Genomic DNA, 18150 nt, shown 5'->3' on the forward strand with positions numbered 1-18150 from the left:
GCGCGATGCTTCCCTGCACCGCCGGCACATCGCGATCATCTTTGATCGCGGTGTGCCGGGGGTTAATGTGCCGGGGGCGGTCCGTGACCGCTCCTGGCACATAGTGCCGGATGTCAGCTGCGATAAGCAGCTGACACCCGGCCGCGATCGGCGGCGCTCCCCCCGTGAGCGCGGCCGATCGCGCTGGACGTAATATTCCGTCCTTGGGAATTAAGGCCCACCCCACATGGACGGAATATTACGTCCAATGGCAGAAAGGGGTTAACAACCAACATGTGAACAAGCGCTTAGTTCATAGCTTTTATGAGAGTTAGGCCGGGGTCACACTTAAGGTATGAAAAATCGGTCCGAGTCTCCCTGCCGAGAGTCGCGCAAGTGTTCTCTGTATGGTCAACCATGTGTAATGCGTTTGCAATGCGATGATGCCATTTTCTCGCACTTATATATATGACATCCACATGTCATGCGTATGGCTTTACATTTCGCACTGCTTTTCACCATTGAATTTAATGGCTCAATGGGCTGAAATGAGGAAAACGTGTGCATATTTGTCGCAAGTCACACAGATGCTCCGTGTGGTGTCCGAGTTTTTCTCACACCCATAGGCTTGCATTGGCGAGTTTTGGACAATATACGCAAAAAAAATCATAGCATACTGCGATTTTACACGCACGTCAAATATGCTTGAGAAGAAATACAGTAATGTGAGCTGTCCCATAGATTAACAGTGGTCCGAGTGCTACACTAGTGTGCCCCTGGCCTAAGAGTACCACTACATAACAAATAAACAGAATGTGCAGGACGCCCTACTTTATGTCTAATACCGAGTGCATTTGAATGCCTCTTCCAACAAATTTTTGGCAGTTCTTGCTTCCTTCATAAATTACACTGAAATTTATAACTTTGTAATAAAACTTTCAATTTTGGTTTACTTACCGTATATACTCGAGTATAAGCCGACCCGAGTATAAGCCGACCCCCCTAATTTTGCCACAAAAAACTGGGAAAACTTATTGACTCGAGTATAAGCCTAGGGTGGAAATGCAGCAACTACCGGTGAATTTCAAAAATAAAAATAGATCATTATTTCCCCATAGCTGTGCCATATAGTGCTCTACACCATTCATATTTCCCCATAGCTGTGCCCCATATAGTGCTCTGCACCGTTCACTGTGCCCCCTAGCTGTGCCATATACAGTGCTCTGCACCGTTCACTGTGCCCCATAGCTGTGCCATATACGGTGCTCTGCACCGTTCACTGTGCCCCCTAGCTGTGCCTTATACGGTGCTCTGCACCGTTCACTGTGCCCCCTAGCTGTGCCTTATACGGTGCTCTGCACCGTTCATTGTGCCCCCTAGCTGTGCCATATACGGTGCTCTGCACCGTTCACTGTGCCCCCTAGCTGTGCCTTATACGGTGCTCTGCACCGTTCATTGTGCCCCCTAGCTGTGCCTTATACGGTGCTCTGCACCGTTCATTGTGCCCCCTAGCTGTGCCTTATACGGTGCTCTGCACCGTTCATTGTGCCCCCTAGCTGTGCCTTATACGGTGCTCTGCACCGTTCATTGTGCCCCCTAGCTGTGCCTTATACGGTGCTCTGCACCGTTCATTGTGCCCCCTAGCTGTGCCTTATACGGTGCTCTGCACCGTTCATTGTGCCCCCTAGCTGTGCCTTATACGGTGCTCTGCACCGTTCACTGTGCCCCATAGATGCTCCACATTAATCTGTGCTGCCGCTGCTACTGCTGCAATAAAAAAAAAAAAACACATACTCACCTCCCTTGATTGCAGCTCCCAGCGTCTCGTTCCGGCGCCTCCATCTTCCCGGCGTCTCTGCTCTGACTGATCAGGCAGAGGGCGCCGCGCACACTATATGCGTCATCGCGCCCTCTGCCTGATCAGTCAGAGAGCGCAGACGCCGGGAAGATGGAGGCGCCGGCCGGGAAGATGGATCGGCGCCCGGCGGCTGGAACGAGGACAGGTGAATATGCTATACTCACCTAGTCCTGGCGATCCTCGCGCTGTCCCCTCCTGTCTTCGGCGCTGCAGCTTCTTTCTCTATCAGCGGTCACCGGCACCGCTGATTAGAGAAATGAATAAGCGGCTCCGCCCCTATGGGAGGTGGAGCCGCTTATTCATTTCTGTAATGAGCGGTCCCACGTGACCGCTGAAGAGAGGAAGAAGCTGCAGCGCCGAAGCCCGTGGGACGGCAGGGACAGCGCGAGGATCGCTGGGACTAGGTAAGTATACCCCAGCGCCCTCAGCCCCTCACCTGCCGACCCCACCGCTACCGTGACTCGAGTATAAGCCGAGGGGGGCACTTTCAGCCCTAAAATTTGGGCTGAAAATCTCGGCTTATACTCAAGTATATACGGTAATTTTTTGCAATCCTTTTTTAAATTTTGCCTTATATACAAGTTACTATACAGGAAAGAATATTTCTTAAAAATATTTTCCTGTAACCTCCAATTTCTCTTTGATTTTGAATGTTTTATTGTCAGTACTTAAAGAGAAGTAAAAGCATGACACCATTGTTCTCAGCAGTGATCTGGTAGTCAGAGATACTTCCAGGGGTCTTCCTCATACTGTTCTGCTTCCATGCAGCACTTTTAATTTCCTGTGGAAGGTTGGATCCTCGAGGTAGACACAGGAACACATTAAGGTTAAAGTCTCTGTGTCATCTATTACTTCATAAACCATAAAGCCCCAAATAGTAACAAAAGCAGCCTTTCTGGTACAAATGAAAATAAAAAGTCCATACAAAGTCCTTCCCAGTATGGCTCCCGCCTTCTGGGACAAACACACTCAGCAGCTCTCACTGGAGCTTCAGCCTGGAGGTTTCCTTCCTCCAAGACAGCACCTACAGAAAAAAAAACACTGGCTGGACATTTGCCATATTTTTTGGACTATAAGACACCCCGGAACATAAGACAAACCTAGGTTTTAGAGGAGGAAATTAGAAAAAAAATTGAAGCAAAAAATGTGGTCAATTCTGTACTTAATATCCCTATCCTGGTATATATGGCACTCTCATCCCCACCATGGCCCCCTTATACCTACTCTGGTATGCATGGCACACTCAACTCTATCCTGGTATGCATGGTCCTTCTCATCTTCAACCTGGTGTACATGGCCACCTCATCCCTTATCTGGCATGCATAGACCCCCATCCTGGTATGCAAGCCCCTTCATACTTATCCTGGTATGCATGGCCCTTCTCATCCCCATCCTACTGACAATGGCCCCCTCATCCATATCCTGGTATGCATTGTCTCCTCATCCCCATCCTCGTATGCATGCCCCCCTCATCCCTAGCTGGTAGGCATGCCCCCTTATTCCATTCTTGGTAGGAATGGTCACCCTCATCCCTATCCTTGTATGCAGGGGCCCCATCTCCATCCTGGTATGCATGGCCCCATCCTAATCCTGGTATGATTGGCCTCCTTATCCCCATCCTGGTGTGCATGGGCCCCCTCATTCTTATCCTGGTATACATGTCCCCTCTCATTCCCATCCTGGTTTGCATGCCCCCTCATTCCTATCCTGGCATGTATGGCCTCATCATCCCCATCCTCGTATGCATACCCCCCTCATCCCCAGCCTGGTAGGCATGTCACCCTTATCACTAGCCTGGTAGGCATGACCCCTCATCCCTATCCTGGTAGGAATTGGTCTCCCTCAACCCTTTCCTGATATGCAGGGCCCTCATCTCCATCCAGGTATGCTTGGCCCCATCCTTATCCTGGTATGCTTGGCCCCATCCCCATCCTGGTATGCAGGGCCCCATCTCTTTCCTGATATTCAGGTCCCAATCCTTATCCTAGAGTAATTGGCCCCCATCCCCATCCTGTTATGCAGGGCCACCATTTCTGTCCTGGTATTCATGGCCCCATCCTTATCCTGATATTATGTCCAAGGGCATGGAATGCAGTGAATATTATTTTCACTTTAGCAGTGGGCACAGGAGTTAGCCGCAGCCGCCAGTTCCTGACTCCTGTCACTTGCTGCTCCACCACTGCTGCTCCTCCACCTCCCCACCACATCCAGAGCACCAGAGCAAATGCATACAGACTGTAAGACCCTCTCCTCATTTTCTTCCTCATTTTTGGAGGAAAAAAGTGTGTCTTATAGTCCGAAAAACACGGTAACTCCCTCCAACCAAACCCTTGAGGTGGAGATATGGTGAGTAGGAGTCCTGCCCATGTCTTACCTACTCAACAAAACCAAGACCCTGGAAATGACTCATTTATTCTCAGCAGTCAGCACATATCATGCTGGAGGTAAGCTTATGGGTTTCACATCACGCAGGATAACAACCTTTGCGACACATATCTCCTCTCACATATGGCACTAGTGACCCTGTAACATCCATTTCAACAATTTCACTGCCCCTCATTGAACTTTGTAGAGTCTGCTGGAAATATGCTTGGCTCTTCCATTGAGACCCATTATACTCGTTACACGAAACGAGCATCTGAGCATTAAAAATTGCTCGGTTCGTGAAATGAGCATCCGAACACTTTAGTGCACGCTCATCCCTAGTAATCTTATATTTATAAATGGTATTTTTCAAAAATCTATTAATATTTTAATGTATTTTTTACTTATATAACAACTTTAAAACAGTATTTAACCCCTCTGTGACCTTAGACGTACTATCCCGTCCAGGTGCCCTGGGCCTATCTAACCCTGGACGGGATAGTACGTCATAGCGATCGGCAGCGCTCACGGGGAGAGCGCCGCCGATCGCGGATTGGGTGTCAGCTGCTTATCGCAGCTGACATCCGGCACTATGTGCCAGGAGCAGTCACGGACCGCCCCCGGCACATTAACCCCCGGCACACCGCGATCAAAGATGATCGCGATGTGCCGGCGGTGCAGGGAAGCACCGCGCAGGGAGGGGGCTCCCTGCGGGCTTCCCTGAGCCCACCGCAGCAACGCGATGTGATTGCATTGCTGCGAGGGTCTTACCTCCCTCCCTCCCTGCTCCAGGCCCGGATCCAAGATGGCCGCGGATCCGGGTCCTGCAGGGAGGGAGGTGGCTTCACAGAGCCTGCTCAGAGCAGGCACTGTGAAGCCTGCAGCACTGCAAGTCAGATCAGTGATCTGACAGAGTGCTATGCAAACTGTCAGATCATTGATTTGTGATGTCCCCCCATGGGACAAAGTAAAAAAGTAAAAAAAAAAAAAATTCCAAATGTGTAAAAAAAAATAAAAAAAAATATTCCTAAATAATGAAAAAAAAAAAAAATATTATTCCCATAAATACATTTCTTCATCTAAAGAAAAAAAACAAAACAATAAAAGTACACATATTTAGTATCGCCGCGTCCGTAACGACCCGACCTATAAAACTGGTCCACTAGTTAACCCCTTCAGTAAACACCGTAAGAAAAAAAAAAAAAAAACGAGGCAAAAAACAACGCTTTATTATCATACCGCCGAACAAAAAGTGGAGTAACACGCGATCAAAAAGACAGATATAAATAACCATGGTACTGCTGAAAACGTCATCTTGTCCCGCAAAAAGCGAACCGCCATACAGCATCAGCAAAAAAATAAAAAAGTTATAGTCCTGAGAATAAAGCGATGCAAAAATAATTATTTTTTCTGTAAAATAGTTTTTATCGTATAAAAGCACCAAAACATAAAAAAATGATATAAAATGAGGAGTCGCTGTAATCGTACTGACCCGAAGAATAAAACTGCTTCATCAATTTTACCAAACGCGGAACGGTATAAACGCCTCCCCCAAAAGAAATTCATGAATAGCTGGTTTTTGGTCATTCTTCCTCACAAAAATCGGAATAAAAAGCGATCAAAAAATGTCACGTGCCCGAAAATGTTACCATTAAAAACGTCAACTCGTCCCGCAAAAAACAAGACCTCACATGACTCTGTGGACCAAAATATGGAAAAATTATAGCTCTCAAAATTTGGTAACGCAAAAAATATTTTTTGCAATAAAAAGCATCTTTCAGTGTGTGACGGCTGCCAATCATAAAAATCCGCTAAAAAACTAGCTATAAAAGTAAATCAAACCCCCCTTCATCACCCCCTTAGTTAGAGAAAAATTAAAAAAATGTATTTATTTCCATTTTCCCATTAGGGCTAGGGTTAGGGCTAGGGTTAGGATTAGGGTTAGGATTAGGGCTAGGGTTAGGGCTAGGGTTAGGGCTAGGGTTAGGGCTAGGATTAGGGCTAGGGTTAGGGCTAGGGTTAGGGCTAGGGTTAGGGTTAGGATTAGGGTTAGGGCTAGGGTTAGGGCTAGAATTAGGGCTAGGATTAGGGCTAGGGTTAGGGCTAGGGCTAAGGTTAGGTCTAGGGTTAGGGTTAGGGTAAGGATTAGGGCTAGGGTTAGGGCTAGGGTTAGGATTAGGGTTAGGGTTAGGGTTAGGATTAGGGCTAGGGTTAGGGTCAGGGTTAGGGCTAGAGTTAGGGCTAGGATTAGGGTTAGGGCTAGGGTTAGGGTTAGGGTTAGGGCTAGAGTTAGGGCTAGGGTTAGGGTTAGGGTTGGGGCTACAGTTAGGGTTGGGGCTAAAGTTACAGTTAGGGTTTAGATTACATTTACAGTTGGTAATAGGGTTGGGATTAGGGTTAGCGGTGTGTCAGGGTTAGAGGTGTGGTTAGGGTTACCGTTGGAATTAGGGTTAGGGGTGTGTTTGGATTAGGGTTTCAGTTATAATTGGGGGGTTTCCACTGTTTAGGCATATTAGGGGCTCTCCAAACACGACATGGCGTCCGATCTCAATTCCAGCCAATTCTGCGTTGAAAAAGTAAAACAGTGCTCCTTCCCTTCCGAGCTCTCCCGTGTGCCCAAACAGGGGTTTACCCCAACATATGGGGTATCAGCGTACTCAGGATAAATAGGACAACAACTTTTGGGGTCCAATTTCTCCTGTTACCCTTGGGAAAATACAAAACTGGGGGCTAAAAAATAATTTTTGTGGGAAAACAAAAAGATTTTTTATTTTCACGGCTCTGTGTTATAAACTGTAGTGAAACACTTGGGGGTTCAAAGTTCTCACAACACATCTAGATAAGTTCATTGAGGGGTCTAGTTTCCAATATGGGGTCACTTGTGGGGGGTTTCTACTGTTTAGGTGCATTAGGGGCTCTGCAAACGCAATGTGACGCCTGCAGACCAATCCATCTAAGTCTGCATTCCAAATGATGCTCCTTCCCTTCCGAGCCCTCCCATGCGCCCAAACGGTGGTTCCCCCCCACATATCGGGTATCAGCGTACTCAGGACAAATTGGACAACAACATTTAGGGTCCAATTTCTCCTGCTACCCTTGGAAAAATACAAAACTGGGGGCTAAAATATAATTTTTGTGGAAAAAAAATATTTTTTATTTGCACGGCTCTGCGTTATAAACTGTAGTGAAATACTTGGGGGTTCAAAGCTCTCACAAGACATCTTGATGAGTTCCTTAGGGGGTCTACTTTCCAAAATGGTGTCACTTGTGGGGGGTTTCTACTGTTTAGGTACATTAGGGGCTCTGCAAACGCATTGTGACGCCTGCAGACCATTCCATCTAAGTCTGCATTCCAAATGGCGCTCTTTCCCTTCCGAGCCCTCCCATGCGCCCAATCGGTGGTTCCCCCCCACATATGGGGTATCAGCGTACTCAGGACAAATTGGAAAACAACTTTTGGGGTCCAATTTCTCCTGTTACCCTAGGGAAAATACAAAACTGGGGGCTAAAAAATAATTTTTGTGGGAAAAAAATTTTGTTTTATTTTTATGGCTCTGCATTATAAACTTCTGTGAAGCCCTTGGTCGGTCAAAGTGCTCACCACACATCCAGATAAGTTCCTTAGGGGGTCTACTTTCCAAAATGGTGTCACGTGTGGGGGGTTTCAATGTTTAGGCTCATCAATGGCTCCCCAAATGCAACATGGCGTCCCATCTCAATTCCTGCCAATTTTGGCATGAAAAGTCAAACGGTGCTCCTTCCCTTCCGAGCTCTACCATGTGCCCAAACAGTGGTTTACCCCCACATATGGGGTATCAGCGTACTCAGGACAAATTGTACAACAACTTATGGGGTCCAATTTCTTCTCTTACCCTTGGAAAAATAAAAAATTGGGGGCAAAAATATAATTTTTGTGAAAAAATATAATTTTTTATTTTTACGGTTCTGCATTATAAACTTCTGTGAAGCACTTGGTGGGTCAAAGTGCTCACCACACCTCTAGATAAGTTCCTTATGGGGTCTACTTTCCAAAATGGTGTCACTTGTGGGGGGTTTCAATGTTTAGGCACATCAGTGGCTCTCCAAACGCAACATGGCGTCCCATCTCAATTCCTGTCAATTTTGCATTGAAAAGTCAAACGGCGCTCCTTCCCTTCCGAGCTCTCCCATGCGCCCAAACAGTGGTTTACCGCCACATATGGGGTATCAGCGTACTCAGAACAAATTGGACAACAACTTATGGGGTCCAATTTCTTCTCTTACCCTTCGGAAAATAAAAAATTGGGGGCAAAAATATAATTTTTGTGAAAAAATATGATTTTTTATTTTTACGGTTCTGCATTATAAACTTCTGTGAAGCACTTGGTGGGTCAAAGTGCTCACCACACCTCTAGATAAGTTCCTTAGGGGGTCTACTTTCCAAAATGGTGTCACTTGTGGGGGGTTTCAATGTTTAGGCACATCAGTGGCTCTCCAAACCAACATGGGGTCCCATCTCAATTCCTGTCAATTTTGCATTGAAAAGTCAAATTGCTCTCCTTCGCTTCCAAGCTCTGTCATGCGCCCAAACAGTGGTTTACCCCCACATATGGGGTATCGGCGTACTCAGGACAAATTGTACAACAACTTTTGGGGTCCATTTTCTCCTGTTACCCTTGGTAAAATAAAACAAATTGGAGCTGAAGTAAATTTTTTGTGAAAAAAAGTTAAATGTTCATTTTTATTTAAACATTTCAAAAATTCCTATTAAACACCTGAAGGGTAAATAAACTTCATGAATGTGGTTTTGAGCACCTTGAGGGGTGCAGTTTTTGGAATGGTGTCACACTTGGGTATTTTCTATCATATAGACCCCTCAAAATGACTTCAAATGAGATGTGGTCCCTAAAAAAAAATGGTGTTGTAAAAATGAGAAATTGCTGGTCAACTTTTAACCCTTATAACTCCCTAACAAAAAAAAATTTTGGTTCCATAATTATGCTGATGTAAAGTAGACATGTGGGAAATGTTACTTATTAAGTATTTTGTGTGACATATCTCTGTGATTTAATTGCATAAAAATTCAAAGTTTGAAAATTGTGAAATTTTCAAAATTTTCGCCAAATTTCCGTTTTTTTTCACAAATAAATGCAGGTACTATCAAAGAAATTTTACCACTGTCATGAAGTACAATATGTCACGAGAAAACAATGTCAGAATCACCAGGATCCGTTGAAGCGTTCCAGAGTTATAACCTCATAAAGGGACAGTGGTCAGAATTGTAAAAAGTTGCCTGGTCATTGACGTGCAAACCACCCTTGGGGGTAAAGGGGTTAATACCGATCATATGCTTTAAATATTGTTTAAGTCTTTTGGAAAACAAAAGTTGCTATTTCACTTGAAAATACGAAAATCTTCCTATTTTTTAAAGGAACCCGTCACCAGAAAAAATGCTAATTTCCTGCAGATATGGGGTTAACCCTCCAGGTTAATAGCTCTAATAACCTGCCCAGCAGCCGCATTTAGCAGAACAATGTGGGGAGAAAATTGACTTTATTCTCAGCAGGGCAACATTCAGGTTTCAGTCACGGGGGGAGGGAGGGGTGTTACAACACAGGCCGGAGTGAGTATACAGAGCGGCCCTGACTGACTTGCTCTCTTAGAGTACCGCCACACAGTGCCATTTCGATCGCTACGACGGTACGATTCGTGACGTTCCAGCGATATCGTTACGATATCGCTGTGTCTGACACGCAGCAGCGATCAGGGATCCTGCTGAGAATCGTACGTCGTAGCAGATCGTATGGAACTTTCTTTCGTCGCTGGATCTCCCGCTGTCATCGCTAGATCGGTGTGTGTGACACCGATCTAGCGATGCGATCTAGCGATGCGTTCGCTTGTAACCAGGGTAAACATTGGGTTCCTAAGCGCAGGGCCGCGCTTAGTAACCCGATGTTTACCCTGGTTACTAGCGTAAATGTAAAAAAAAAAAACAGCACATATTTACATTCCGGTGTCCGTCAGGTCCCTTGCTGTCTGCTTCCCGCACTCACTGACTGCCGGCCGTAAAGTGAAAGCAGAGCACAGCGGTGACGTCACCGCTGTGCTGTGCTTTCACTTTACGGCCGGCAGTCACTGAGTGCGGGAAGCAGACGGCAAGGGACAGATACCGGAATGTAAGTATGTGCTGTTTGTTTTTTTTTACGCTGGTAACCAGGGTAAACATCGGGTTACTAAGCGCGGTCCTGCGCTTAGTATAGTAACCCGATGTTTACCCTGGTTACCCGGGGACTTCGGCATCGTTGGTCGCTGGAGAGCTGTCTGTGTGACAGCTCCCCAGTGACCACACTACGATTTACCTACGATCACGGCCAGGTCGTATCGCTGGTCGTGATCGTAGGTAAATCGTATAGTGTGACGGTACCCTTAGTCAGTGCCGGGTGCAGGATAATAGCGCTATTAACTCCATATCTGCAGGTTAATAGAATTTTTCCTGGTGACAGGCTCCCTTTAGCACTAACAATCTATGTTATCTAATGTCACACTGTCTATATGCCTTGCTTCTTTAGTGTTAAAACTAGTGATGAGCGAATATACTCGTTACTTGAGATTTCTCGAGCACGCTCGGGTGTCCTCCGAGTATTTTTTAGTGCTCGGAGATTTAGTTTTTATTGCCGCAGCTGAATGATTTACATCTGTTAGCCAGCATAAGTACATGTGGGGGTTGCCTGGTTGCTAGGGAATCCCCACATGTACTTATGCTGGCTAACAGATGTAAATCATTCAGCTGCGGCGAAGAAAACTAAATCTCCGAGCACTAAAAAATACTCGGAGGACACCCGAGCGTGCTCGAGAAATCTCGAGTAACGAGTATATTCGCTCATCACTAGTTAAAACCCTTTTCAGCCAGTAGATGTCACTACTGAAACTACAGGTGATATCACAGCTTTATGAAAACCATTACAAAACTAAATCTTACCTATTATAATTGAATCTAAAAATGAGTAACATAAAGAGCAAAATAAATTAATCAATAGTTAATTATTGCATACATTTTTCTGGTATTGATTGATTGTGACTTGCCTTTATAAGTATAGTATTTTGCGGTTGGGTTCCCCTTTTTTTATATGGCATATTAGGGCCTAGTCTGCGTTGAGCGTGGGTGTCATTTGTGATCTTAGGGTGACAACCTCCTCGGCAAGATAGGGGCAAGATAGACCAGTATTATGGTGATCTTAGCCCTTTCTCTTTGTTATTTTCCGTGCCCCTCTCATTGTCCCCTGGTCAGGAATAATTCTTTGGATGAACAATTTTTGTTTTTTACATAAAAGAACTTCAGTATTTTTAAAATTTCTATATTTAAAGATATTATACATATAAACACATAAAATTGTCACATACATTTGATGTTGTAGAAGGTGCTCTGGACAGATTACACCAAAGTAGAACATTTTGATTTAAATGCAAAACACTATGTGTGCAAATAACTAGAACTGTACATTACCCTGAAAACACCATCCCCACTGACAATCATGGTAGTGGCAGCATTATGTTGTGGGGATGGTTTTCTTAAGCAGGGATAGGGAAGCTGGTTAGAGTTGATGTAAAGGTGGATAGAGATAAATTCAGGGCAGTCTTGGAGGAAAACCTATTAAAGATGGCAAAAGACTTGAGACTAAGGCTTAGGTTCACCTTCCAGAAGGAGAACAACCTTACACATACTGCCAAAGCTACAATGGAATGGTTTAACTCAAAGCATATTCATGTGTTTGAATTGCCCAGTCACAGTCCAGATATAAATTCCATTGAAAATATGAAAGACATGAAAATTACTGTTCACAGATCCTATTCATCCAATCTCACTGAACTAGTGCTATTTTGCAAAGAAGAATTGTCAAAAATTTCAGTCTCTAGATTTGAAAAGCTACTAGAGGCATACCTCAAAAGATTTGCAGCAGTAATTGCAGTGAAAGATGATCGTACAAACTATTGATTCATGGGCTGAATACATAAGCACAATCACAATTTTCAGATTTGTATTTAAAAAAAATTGAAAACCATGTATAATTTACTTTGCATAATTACTTGCTACTTTGTGTTGGTATATCACATAAAATCCCAATAAAATACATTTAAATTTGTGGGTATAACATGAAAAAATGTAGAAAGGTTCACAGGGTATGAATACTTTTTTAAGGCACTGTATAGGCAGAAACGTGTAGGTCAACTATTCCCTTCATGCAAGCTGACTATACTGGATGCAGTGCTTTCAACTGCTTTAATTGCTGATAATAAATCTGAAGTTTTATTGCACTGAGCTTTTCTTTAATTATATTTTGCTGTTTCTCTTACATGCATTCATTTTACGCATCAATTGTATAAGTGTTAACGTCAATGGCTTATTCACACCAGTCAGAACATTTACAGAATATTTACTCCATTTGGATAAGTTCACATCTGAAACTGCAATTTCTGATAAAAAGAAATGTGTTCTTCAGAGTTATAATTATATGTTTTATAGAACTTTCCTTACAAGACCTAACTTGAGATTTGTCAGATTTATCTTAAAAAATACAATTTTGTCATATCCTTTTAGGGCACATTGTTAAAATTTCAATTAATTCCCGTATACGGATATCTTTCTTTATAGAAGGATTCCATTGCTGCAAAGATTTTCTGTCTAACTAGGCACATGTGCCACTAAGTGGTTTAAGTAGAAGCTAGAAGCAAAAAAAAAAAGTGCAAATAGTGTCTTATCTGAGAATAACAATTATGTAAATTAAAATTATGCTAACCTGATAAGGTTATGTGACACAGAACTATGATTTCAAAAAACTGACCGTCACATCCAAACATAGACTAAGTGTGAACAGGTGCAGAACCTAGAGTCGCCAACTCGTATATAGTCAAGTAAATAAGGCAGCACACTGCAGCGCTAAAACATGCAAACATGAAACACGAAAATTGAACTGCATTACTGCACTAGAAATATGAAAAATGAGAGCGTTTAGCGCATAAAAGTGGCCAATTTTATGTGTACCTGGTAGCCACTTTACGGCATCTCTCTTAGGCTGCCGTCACACTAGCAGTATTTGGTCAGTATTTTACATCAGTATTTGTAAGCCAAAACCAGGAGTGGAACAATTAGAGGAAAAGTATAATAGAAACACATCACCACTTCTGTATTTATCACCCATTCCTGGTTTTGGCTCACAAATACTGATGTAAAATACTGACCAAATACTGATATTGTGAACGTGGCCTTATACTGAAGAAAGGCAAGTGTAGGACCTGGTATAAGAGAGATGCCGTAAAGTGGCTACCAGGTACACATAAAATTGGCCATTTTTATGCGCTAAACGCTCTCATTTTTCATATTTCTAGTGCAGTCATGCAGTTCAATTTTCGTGTTTCATGTTTGCATGTTTTGGCGCTGCAGTGACAGAACTATGATTTGTCATGAAACCAGCTGCTGCAGATCCACGGGTCTTCCAACAAGGAAAGAGGTAATTAGTAAAATAATTTTATAGTGCTTATTGTATTGTTTGTTTGTTTTTTTGCTACCTGATGAAGGCTGCACTGTAAAAATAGCAGCCGAAACGCGTTGTACTGTTTTTTAAAAATATTTTACAAATATATTTTATTTTTTTATTCTGAAAAAATAAATGAATTTTTACTAACATTTTTCACTTGAAGTGGATGCATTCTAAAAATCGGTAGGTGCTTAGCGCCACATTTACTTGGAGTTTTTTTTCCCTTTGAAACAAGGAAAGAGGGAAATGAAAGGAGCGAAATGTGGTTTATCCGCGCTGCTGATATGCAATGAAGATCCATATGGAAGAATAATAATTAAAAAAAAATTATTTCAGGTTTTTCAGTCAACGCATTTCAAAGTCATTCCACAATTCTTCCTCAGAACACAAACAGTATATGTTTGTGACCTGAGGAAGAAGTCTGGAATTACTTTGAAACGCATTGACTGAAAAACCTGAAATAAAAAATCCTTTATTATTATATTTCCATGTGGATCTTCATTGCCGAACAGCAGCGCAGAGAAACCACATTTGGCTCCTATTTTTTCCCACTCAGTAGTTTGGCTGATGCCCATTTGCAAGGTGCGCTGGTGGCCATGCAGCTCACTATCCAAGTTTCCCAAAAATAGAAATAAATTGAAGTGATTTTTAGCAATGTGGCAAAAAATGGCTCTTTGGCAATTACTAATAAAGGATCAAGTCACATCTAATCCATTTTCAAATACCACGGCCTGCACTGGGACTAAAATGTGCATCCTTAACTTCAACGCTCAGATTTACGTTAATGAATTATGGGCCCAATTCATCATTTTAATTTTTCTGGAAGTCACTTTTCTTTTTTCTTTTTGTCTTATGGTATTCATTGACTTTTCTTGGGTACAATCATGTAGTTCAAGAGTTTTGTGGCCAATAAAAATATGCTTTTTTCTCTTCAAATTGTTTTGAACATTTTTTAGCACAAAAAGTTGCATGTTCCATTTAAATGTTGTTGAACATGAGCAAAAATTTCAGACATACAGAAAATCACTCCAGTGGGAGGTGGAAGCTGGGACCTGGAGTACATTTGAGTAAAAACTCAGCGAGTTTTTAAAAAGTTGCAATTCATTTTTTAAGAAACAGCAATAACCCAAAAGGGGCACAATAATGCAATCAAGGTAAATCAGCAGGGATCCGATTTATAATTAAAAAGTAACTTTTAATAGACAGTACTTTTAAAACTACAGCTAAACCAATAAATAGCCATCTCAACAGACGCAAAACATGTATTTAAAGTGCAAAAGTGAGCCAGTGCAATAATAGAAATGGCACAATCTCACCACTTGTAGACTTCTGAAGAGGCTACCTAATATACTGGAGGGGGTATGAATAAAGGGTGCCATAGTTTCCCTGTTGTGCATTGAGCATGTCTCCCGTCTTGACAAGGATAGTATCCAAGTGTGGTCTATCCCGCTAGTAATGTCCCTACACCAACCCTTCCAATGCGTTTCAGCCTCCAGTGATGGAGAACTCGTCAGGGGAGATGGGTGTATATGTAGACCAAAAATAGATTAAAAACACTGGGTTTCAAGTTAAGGTTACCTAGAAATGTTTACGAATGGGACAATTTAGAGGGTTACTTGCATAGCAAGTACCCTTGTTTGCTAACAGTCCTGTGCAGCATGTAAGGCTACTTTCACACTAGCGTTGTTGGCTGTACGTCGCAATGCGTCATTTAGGAGAAAAAAAGCATACTGCAAAGTTGTCTGCAGGATGCGTTTTTTCCCTATAGACTAACATTAGCGACGCATTGCGACGGTTGCGTCGTGTTTTGGCGGACCGTCAGCGCAAAAAAAGTTACATGTAACGGTTTTTTGTATGTCGTGTCCGCCATTTTCGACTGCGCATGCGCGGCCAAAACTCCACCCCCTCCTCCCCGGCCCTTACAATGGGGCAGCGGAAGCGTTGTAAGAGTGCTTCCGCTGCCCACGTCGGGCATTATTTTCACAACGCGCGTCGGCACGTCGGACCAATGCATAGCGATGGCCCCGTGCCAACGCTAGTGTGAAAGCAGCCTAAATTAAAAAGATACATCTCTGACATCACTCTGTCAGAAAACAAGGGCACTTACTGAGCAAGAAACCCTTTAAATTGTCCCTTTGGAAACATTCCTGAGTAACTTTAACTTGGGACATTGTGTTTTAATCTATTTTTGGTCTACATATACACCAATCACCCCTGAGCAGTCTACCATCACTGGATGATGAAATGTGTTGGAAGTGTTTGTATAGGGTCATAGACCACACTTGGATAATGTCCTTGTCAGGATGGTAGACATTCTTAAGGTATGACAGGGAAACAGAAATGCCCTTGTATTCATGACCCTTCACTTTTGCACTGTATATACATGTTTTGTGTCTGTTTAGATGTCTATTTGTTGGTTTAGCTGTAGTTTTAAAATTATCTATGAAACATTACATTTTAATTATACATCGGATCACTGCTGTTAGTAATTAATGAATTAGCCAAAAACCTATAGAAAGCCCAAACCATGCCCACAGCGATGAATATAAAAAAAACACAGATGAACACATGTAAAAATATACAGTAGATATAAAAAAAAGTATTAATTTAATGAAGAATGTGAGACAAATATAAAGCAGGTGAAAACACAAAAGAAACTAGGCACAAATGCAATAATGTTTTTGGCCCTTTGTTCCTATATCCATAGTCTAGAAAACACCACCTCTCTCTGTACCAACAGCTAACCTCTTCTAGAGGGAAAGATACACAGCTAGGTATCATTTATGAAGAATTCCATTAAATAAAGAAAACTGCTATGAAACCCCTGAAGAAATGATTCTGCCTGGGTTTAGCCAACATACAGTAATAATAATAATAATAATTTTTTTAGATATATATAGCGCCAACATATTCCACAGCACTTTACAATTAATAATAATAATAATCTTTATTTTTATATGGTGCTAACATATTCCGCAGCGCTTTACAGTTTTGCACACATTATCATTGCCATCCCCGATGGGGCTCACAATCTAGAATCCCTATCAGTATGTCTTTGGAATGTGGGAGGAAACCAGAGAACCCGGAGGAAACCCACGCAAACACGGGGAGAACATACAAACTCTTTGCAGATGTTGTCCTGGGTGGGACTAGAACCCAGGAACCCAGCGCTGCAAGGCTGCAGTGCTAACCACTGCGCCACCGTGCATGCAGCGGGGACATGTACAGACAATAAATTCAGTGCAAGTTGAGACAATTTAAACAGTGACATTAGAGGTCACTGTTCTCAAGCTTATAATTTACAAGGAAATAGGGGGACACAATAGGTGAAAAGTTCTTGTTATTTCAGGTCTGGCAATTATAATAAATAGGAATTTTCATATAAAGCTGCATGATCCGGTCATCAGCCCGTGTGTTTAAGTGCAATAGTCAAGTATCAAGTGCAGTTATCATGTGCATGGAGGGTGTGGAGACAGATGAATAGTAGGGTGCAGATTCAGAATCATATTTGGAAGGAGGGAACAGGGCAAAGTTAGTTTACTGAGTAGTTGATGTGGTAGGCTTGTTTGAAGAGATGGGTTTTTAAAGCGCTCTTGAATAGGTCGGGGCTAGGTATCAGTCTGATCGTCTGGGGAAGTGCATTCCAGAGAGCTGGTGCAGCACGAGAGAAGTCTTGGAGATGGAGGTGCAAGGTTCGGATTATGGGGGATGCTAGTCTTAGGTCATTTGTTGAATGGAGGGCACGTGTAGGGTGATAGACGGAGATGAGGGAGGAGATATAAGGCGGTGCAGAACTGTGGAGAGCTTTGTGGGTGAGAGAGATGAGTTTATACTGTTACTCACAGTATATTGGAGAATGAATTTACTGTAGCAGGAACTAAATATTGAAAATTAAAATTGTAACTAAAATAACCTTGAAAAAAAAGATAAAAAGTACCAGAGCAGCTCTTAATCCTATCTCAAGAATCTATGACAATCGCATTAAACAAATCTACATTGGGTACAGTCCTGAGATAATACACCTAGTGTATCTAAGAAGTGCCAGGTAATAACTGTAAATACATAGCTAATAAAAACACTTACCACCTAAATATATGACACAGAAGATCAAATAAATCCAAGTAGCTAGTTTGCCCATCTTTGGCTTGATCTTCTTTTACTGTCAGAGCATGGTGAAGAAATGTTTGTCCAGTCAGAAGAACAGGTGTATGTGACTGTCCACGCCACACTGCCTTCTATAAGGGGAGGGGAACAGGTAATCTTATTTATTGTACATCCACACCTAGAACTTTGCAGCCTTTTATCTCATCATTGGCATTTTTTTCAATTATTAACAAATCCACTTCTGGTTACTTGACTAGTCTGCTTCGATGGATTATTTTAGTGATATAGGACAACATGAAAAGGAAAGCAGAAAATATATACTGCCATTTATAT

At 42.7% G+C, this 18150-nt stretch overlaps 1 protein-coding gene across 1 annotated transcript in view; it reads right to left on the bottom strand.

The window, feature by feature from the left end:
• Nucleotides 1–17932, bottom strand: part of LOC138637790 (serine-rich adhesin for platelets-like) — a 65192-nt gene extending 47260 nt beyond the window's left edge. The window contains exon 1 of the mRNA XM_069726713.1: nucleotides 17797–17932. Coding sequence (XP_069582814.1) covers nucleotides 17797–17851 — 55 coding nt within the window. The 5' untranslated portion in view covers nucleotides 17852–17932. The remainder of the gene's footprint in view (nucleotides 1–17796) is intronic.
• Between the last annotated feature and the right edge of the window lie 218 nt (nucleotides 17933–18150).

Source organism: Ranitomeya imitator, chromosome 5 (genome assembly GCF_032444005.1).
Source record: "Ranitomeya imitator isolate aRanImi1 chromosome 5, aRanImi1.pri, whole genome shotgun sequence".
Classification (NCBI taxonomy): Eukaryota; Metazoa; Chordata; class Amphibia; order Anura; family Dendrobatidae; genus Ranitomeya; species Ranitomeya imitator.